Source organism: Hipposideros armiger, unplaced genomic scaffold (genome assembly GCF_001890085.2).
Source record: "Hipposideros armiger isolate ML-2016 unplaced genomic scaffold, ASM189008v1 scaffold_239, whole genome shotgun sequence".
In the NCBI taxonomy this organism is placed as follows: Eukaryota; Metazoa; Chordata; class Mammalia; order Chiroptera; family Hipposideridae; genus Hipposideros; species Hipposideros armiger.
In genome coordinates this window covers 722240-729384 of record NW_017731589.1, presented here as the reverse complement: position 1 = coordinate 729384, position 7145 = coordinate 722240, and the positions used below count along the sequence as shown (strand labels likewise).

At 47.3% G+C, this 7145-nt stretch overlaps 1 protein-coding gene across 1 annotated transcript in view; it reads left to right on the top strand.

Annotated features, from left to right (window-relative positions):
• Nucleotides 1-4283: 4283 nt before the first annotated feature.
• GBX1 (gastrulation brain homeobox 1) overlaps nt 4284-7145 on the top strand; it is a 26188-nt gene continuing 23326 nt past the window's right edge. The window contains exons 1-2 of the mRNA XM_019655358.1: nt 4284-4367; nt 7083-7142. Coding sequence (XP_019510903.1) covers nt 4284-4367; nt 7083-7142 — 144 coding nt within the window. The remainder of the gene's footprint in view (nt 4368-7082; nt 7143-7145) is intronic.

The window sequence follows — 7145 nt, the reverse complement described above, 5'->3', positions numbered from 1 at the left end:
AAAAGGTTTTTCAATACTGAGAGTGATGTGAAACTGGAATTTATATAGAATGATGAAGGAAAAATCATCATCTGAGGAAAATGTTGGATGCAAAAAAAAAAAAGACTTAATAGTTGGAATGAAGACAAGGAATTTCTTTGCTAAGGATGATGGGAAGGAGACCTTCTAAAGAGGAAGACTTTTGAGAGGTGCTGGAGTGAAGATAATCATTCACACTGGGAAGAGATAGATACACATAAAGGGTTTATAGTGGAGCTTCTGGTGCAGAGCAGTAAAGAGAGGTTCCAGAAGAAACAGTCCAAGAGAATAATGAGTGAGACATCTTCTCTGTGACTGTTACTTCTTACCACTCTCAGCACAAACTCTCCCAACTCTTCCAGTCTTCATTTCCCCCTTAAAACAGTTGAGAAAAGAAAAGGCAATTCCAGAAATGTGGGACATAACATCAGTTTGGGGAGCGATGCCACATGGCCCGTGCTGAAAATGGTGGGGGAAAAAAGGAATACTCCATTTTGAGAATTGTATTAGAGTTACTTAGCATGAAATAAGAAACTTCTCTGCTCAGACAGTGGCATTGAAACGTTAGCACTAGAAGAGGTTGAAGAAAGAATGCTCTCTTTAAAATGACAGAAGAGGAATTGCTGTCCTCGTGTGAATGGGTGACATTGATCTGAAATTATTAATTTACACTTGTTGGTAGTTTACAGTTACTAGCCCCTTTAAATGACATTATAGTGAAAATGGGCCAATTTGGAGAATGATGAGTGAAGTTCCTTTTCTTGGGAATCGTAAGGACTATTTTTAAAAATTTTGCTGAGACTTAAGACAGATACCACCCTACTAGAATTGATGAAGAAGAAAACAGAACTTTATTATGATTTGATTGCAGGGGCGGAAGCTATATTAGGCACAAAGAAATACTATGAACAGAAATAATGGGGTAGAAAAAGCATTGAGAATGGTAGATTGAAAATCTATGTTTGGAGTGTAGGGAGCATTGAGTGTCATTGGGGAAGGTGTCTCAATAGGAGTGATAAAAGAAGAAAATTTTGAATAAGTAGAGAAGTCTTAAAAGTATGAATCAACAGAAGAGTCCAGAGTAGTGCCGTTTAGCAAGGACTTATGTCATTAAAAAAATTTATTAGCCATATAAAAAGTAAATAGAAAGAGTTGAAATTAATTGTATTTAACCCAATGTGTCCAAAATATTATTTCAGCATTAATCAATATAAAAATGTTGAATGAGATGTTTTATATCGCTTTTTCATACTAAGTCTTTAAAATCCAGTGTGTGTTTTACACTTCCAGCACAACTCAATTCACACTAGCCATTTTTGAGATCATCGATAGCCTTATGTGGCCAGCGGTGACCATATTCCACATAACAGATCTAGGGAGTTGTAAGAATAGAGTAACGTGAAAGTGATGGGGGAAATGGAGCTTTGAACTAGGGTGGGTAGTAAAGTCCTCAATGTTAGGAATAGTGGAGAGAAGAGAGCAGTGAGCTCTAAATGGCAGGGAAAAAAGAGAATTCTGCCTTGAGTGGGCTGGGCAGAGATGATCTTGTGGGTGAAGGTGTGTGTAAGCTCTGACTGAGTAATCGACGCTAACCTGTAGATGTGGAGATGTGCAAACACACATCACACAGACAGTGGGTTAAGAGGATGCTATGTGCTGGGGGGATGGTGAAAAGAGCTGTCTGTTTGGAGACATGCAGAAGAAAACTTTAAATTGGGGGTACCTAGAGCAGTGATTCATCCAGGGAGAAAAGGGTTGGGTTGCCTGAAAGCAAATACTTAAGAAGTGAGGGATGGAAGATACTCCATATGTAATTGTTGGATGGAAGATAAAAATATAGTGAGAGACTGATATGAAAGATAACACCAGTTGAGTACGGTGAAGAAAACATTTGTAGTTGAGATGATAGAGAGAAGAAAATACGATGGGACAGACCTGAGAGAAGGCAGCAGTGTAAGTGAACTTGATTTTTAAAAACTAAGCAGAAAATGGTTTGCCAATTTCTGAATAGAGATAATAATGGAAGTCATGCCAGAAGACAGGGAAACTTCTGGAAGCATGATATTTGGATGCTGATTGCTGTAAGCTAAGCACCTGATTGTAGCCAGAGACCCTTTGAGATGATCATCAGTTAATTTCTGAATAGGTCTCTCTTATGGCTTTCAAGGTATATTTACTCATGAGAGAAAAACAGGCGATGATTATGTGATGTGGAATCAGAGACTTCTGTGCTTAGAAACAGGAGGGAGATTTTTCTCGGACGTGATGGTGACCCAGAATGTATTTTCCTAAAAATTCTGAAGAAGAGTATGCAGTGAGAGTGATTGCTCCGCTGACATTTAAAGGAAGGCAAATATTGCATTAATTTAATGTGAGTGAAGCAACATTTATCTAGGAGGCATGACACATGTGTTCAGGTCACAACTTTAGGGTTCAGGTCACTCATTAGCTGTGCAATTGTTGTCAAGTCGCTCAGTTCAATTCAGGGACCATTTATTGTGTGTCTCGTATGGGCTTAGTGTGTTCAGGACACTAGGAGAGATTCAGTCTTGTAACTTCCCTAGGCTTTGGTTTCCTTGTGGGTAACATAAAAGTCTTGGTTCAGATGATTTTTTATGTTCCTTTCAATCCCATAGAATAAAAGCTTATTTTTATAGCCTCCACATTTAGAGTAGGGTTCTTACTATGGACCCCACGGGCCTCTTGTGAGGGGGATCTGTTAAGTATGGGTAGGGAAAAATTACATCTTTATTAACTTCTAACTAAAATTTAGCACTTCCTTTAATTATAAATGTAGGCCAGAAACCACTGTAGTTTTCAGTAGTACCTGAGATTTTTGTCACCAATAGAAATCACAGATATTTTCATATAAATTTCCAGTCTTTGCAGGCATCTTTTTATTTAATAAAGAAACATATATGCTTATATCACAAATTCCTTTTAAATGTTTATAAATATATTTTTATATAATTGGCCTCTAATGTAATCCTATGTGTTTTAAGTTAAACAACTAAAAGCATTATAGGTTTTATCAGCCTGCCAAGGAGTTCGTGGCTCAAAAAAGGTTAAAAATCCCTGGGGGGGCGGGCNCCCAGTGATGCAGCCCGGAACACTTGGTATTTGATAGGTCAGGTCAGTCTTTCATTCCAAAGTCAGCAAGGCCCAACAGGGGGCAAAGGTGAGGACACCACCAGCAGGAGGTGTGTGTGTGTGTGTGTCCATGTGTACACATGCTCACCTCCATGCATCTGTATGCATGTGTGCGTGCACACGTGCGTACATGTGTGTTGAAGGTGGACGGAGGGCAGTGGGGCCAGATTATAAAGGGTTGGAAGAGTCTTGAAGGAGGGGCCAGGACTGATGTGGGCAGAAGGGGTAGTTTCTTCATTAGGAAGGGAGCCGATGAAAGAAGCATTTAGGAAGCCCTGCCTGGCAGTGGGACCCATCAGGAGAGGCTCCCCTAGGGCAGAGTGATGAGCCCAGGTCATGAGGTTCAAGGCTTTCTGAGCATTGCAGATGGACGTGGTCCTGGTTTCTGAGAGCTTAGCAGGACACGCATCACTCAGTCCAGCCACTGCTGTCTTGGCCCCTGAGAAAAAGACTTTCAGTGTTAGTTTCCAATCTGTATCTTATTTTATGTTAATTTCCCCAAAGTGAGTTAAACTGGAAGACCTGTGTTACTGAAGCCCTGGCAGGGGGCCCTGTCTCATGCTGTGTCGTGTCTGGAGGGGGCTATATGATGTCATGAAGGGCAGTGGGCCTGGGGTGGGGAACCCAGTTCTCTGAGGAGTTGGGTCAGGACCAATATGGCTGTTGGCAGGTCCCCCTGCCCTGCCTCCTGGCTTGTCCCACTTCCCTCACCCCATCCTGGAGGCCCCCCTGCTGTCCCCGCCTCTCTCCTCCACTCACAAGCCTAGAAGCATCTGTCTAGATTCCTAAGCAAGACCAAATAATTAAACAGCCCGAGAGTTCGGCAGATTGGTCTCCCCTTTGGGAAAATACAAGAAAATCAACAATTAACACTAATTAATCTCCTATTAACACCAGATAATTAGGAGACGAGCAATTCCCTGTAATCTGATGGCGGCTCTGACAGCTAATGATGTCCCCACAGTCAGGGACAGGGTGAGAGGAGGAGGCAGAGCGGCAAATGGATTTCCAGGGACCTCACTGCCCGCCTCCCTGGCCCTGTTCCTCCCGCCTCTGGGACCGAGGGAGCCAGCACAGTCAAGTGCCGCATTCGCCCCTTCACCCAGGTGGGCGCCATGATCAACACGTGCAGGAAGGAGTCCCATCCCTTCCCCATGATCGGCAGCTGTCCCAGGCTCGGCTGGGGTACCTGTCGTCCGGTGAGGAGCTCCTTCCTGCAAGGAGGCCTCCATGGCCCACCTGGGACCACTGCCAGCCCCAGTTCTCCACGCCGGCCTGGGCGCTCAGGAGACCTGGCTTTGATGTTTGTCCATGTGACTATAGGCAGGTCACTGGGATTCTTTGAACCCAAGTCCCCTGCATGTGATACAGCCTGGACCTTAACGTGATGCAAAGCTGTGGGGCCATAGAAGGTAACCAGTGGGAACCAGCACAGCCCTGACTACACCAGACACTGTTCTCAGGTGTGCGACCTGTTACATGGGTTCCCTCAGCCCTCCCGACAACCTCGGAGGTAGGAGGTAAGAGTGCAGGCTCTGGAGCCAGGCCCACTTCCTGTGTGACCCTCAGCAAGTTGCTTAATCTCTCTGGGCCTCAGTTTCCTCATCTGTAAAATAGGGACATAACAGCATGCCTGCTTCTTAGGGTTAGTGTGAGAACTGAGTGACTTCACACCTAGAAAGCCCCCTGGATGGGGACTAAGCTGGAGTCAGTGCTCAGTACCCGTTAGGTGGTGGGGTTCGAAAGTTCAGTAATGTATGCCAAAGCCCTTGGAAAGCTGTTAGCCCTCATCCCAGCGTAGGGCATCGTTAGACAAGGGAGAGAGAGATGCAGGTTAGCATAGCCACAGGAGGCTTCCTGGGAGGGGTGGGGGGACTTGAGGTGGGGTGAAGAGCCGGAGGAGGAAGGCACAGGCACCCAGGCAGCCAGAGTGCAGAGGCAGAAATCAGCGTGAGCCAGGAAGGACAGAGAGACTGGCCCGAACGGCGGACAGGAGGAGAAGGTAAAGCAGGAAATTGGGTGTAACCTGCCTGTGCTTTCCTAGCTCTAAGGAAGTGAGGCCGAGAGGCCTGTCCCAGGCAGACAGCCTGGGGCAGCTCCGGTGAGCACTGCCCAGGTGCAGGGCCAGAAGCAGAGGGCCACAGGTGTGTGAGGTTCCCTGGATGAGGCCTCCCACCTGCTTCCACTACCCGGCAGCGTCCCGTACCCGCAGCTCTCCCAGCCCACCAGGCAGGAGGGTCTTCTCTCCTCGTGCAGGGTGTTAAAGCCCCTAGTGTTATATGCCAGTGTGTTTAGGGGAGGGGATGATGTATGTACAGGAATGATGCCTGGAACGTGGCGCTTAGCCTGTCTCACATTTTACAAAGGGTCTGTGGCCACTGCCTGCAGCGTGAGATGCGGCAAGAGATTGCGTGTATGAAGCACGAATCTGCTCATGGGTGTCACGGGCAGGCGTGCGTGGGCATGACGGTACCTGTGTGTGTCCGAGCCGTGTGTGTGTGGCTGCCTTTCCGACCCCATGGAAGATCCCCCAGCGCAGGCAGCTCCCCTAGCATGGCTCGCCCCTCACGGCCTCAGGTCCCCTCCGCAGAGAGGCCTCCCTTCACCACTCATCCAGGGCAGTGCCCTCCCAGCCATGCTCAGTAAGTCCTCGAGCCTACTTATGTTTCTTTGCAGCGACATATCTGTAAGTTGTGTTTTCCATCTGAAAGAGACAGTCCCAGATGGCAGGGACCTGGGTGTCCCCCTCGTTCTGTGTCCCCAGTGCTGGGTCCATGGTGGCCTCAGTAAATATTTGCTGCATGAAGAAATGAAAGAGCGAACCTGGTTCCTACGTGATCCCACCCCCGTTCCTTCGTCAGGCCTCTGCTGGCCTCGTCCCTTCTCCCTGAACGGCCTTGTCCCCACCAGCTCCTGAGTTCTCCTCACCGTCACAGCCCAAGCCCCCCGCTCTGTGAAGCCCCTGACTACCCAGCCCTCCTCCCCTGGCCCCCTCTAGTAGCCATCTGTACCCCTCACTTAGCATTGGGCAGATTCTACCTCACACAGTGATTAACCTTTTTATCCTCTCAGGAGCTACAAACGCATCCCTTTCCCATCCAGAAACATCCAACAGGGAGCCTTGTAGAGGCAGACAATAGAGCAGGATGGCAAGATAGTTAAGGCCAAGAGCCACATCGCCGGGCTTCGATTGCTTGAACTACAACTTGGGCAAGTTATTTAACTGCTCTGTGCCTCAGTTTCCCTTCTCTGTAAAACGGGGATAGTAATCCCCATTTTATTAGTAAACTATTGTAGATAATACCTTGTAGGGATAGGATTAAGAGAGTTAATACATGTAAAGTGCTAAGAAAAGCACCTGGCATAGGTTGTGCGTGATAGAAATGTTGGCTGTCATATTGGCTTCCTGTCACGGCCATAACAAAGTGGGTGGCTTAAAACAATAGCAGTGCATTCCCTCACAGCTCTGGGGGCGGGACATTTGAAATCCAGGTGCTGGAAGGGTTTGGTTCCTTCCGGAGGCTCTGAGGGAGGATCTGTTCCACGCCGGTCTCCCAGCTTTTGCAGGTTACCCATCAGTCTTTGGTTTGAAGGTGCATCACTCTGATCTCTGCCTCCATCGTCACAGGCTGTTATCCCTGCTCATGTGCCTACACCTGTTTTCTCTGCTTCTAAAGATAAGTCATATTGGATTAGGACCCACCCTAATGACCTCATTTTAACTTGACATCTGCCAAGAACCTATTTCTAAATATGTCACATTTATAGGTATGAGGATTAGGACATCAACATATCTTTTGGGAGGACATAATTCAACCCACAACAGCTGTTCCAGTGCTGTCTGGTCATCCTGCGTGGACTGACTGGGACCTGCAGTGTCGGGTAACCCTGGGAATCTCTGCCTCCTCCTCCAGGTGCTGGAGCGCTGGTGCACGTCCCCGCGGACCATCGAGGTCCTGATGAACACCTACAGTGTC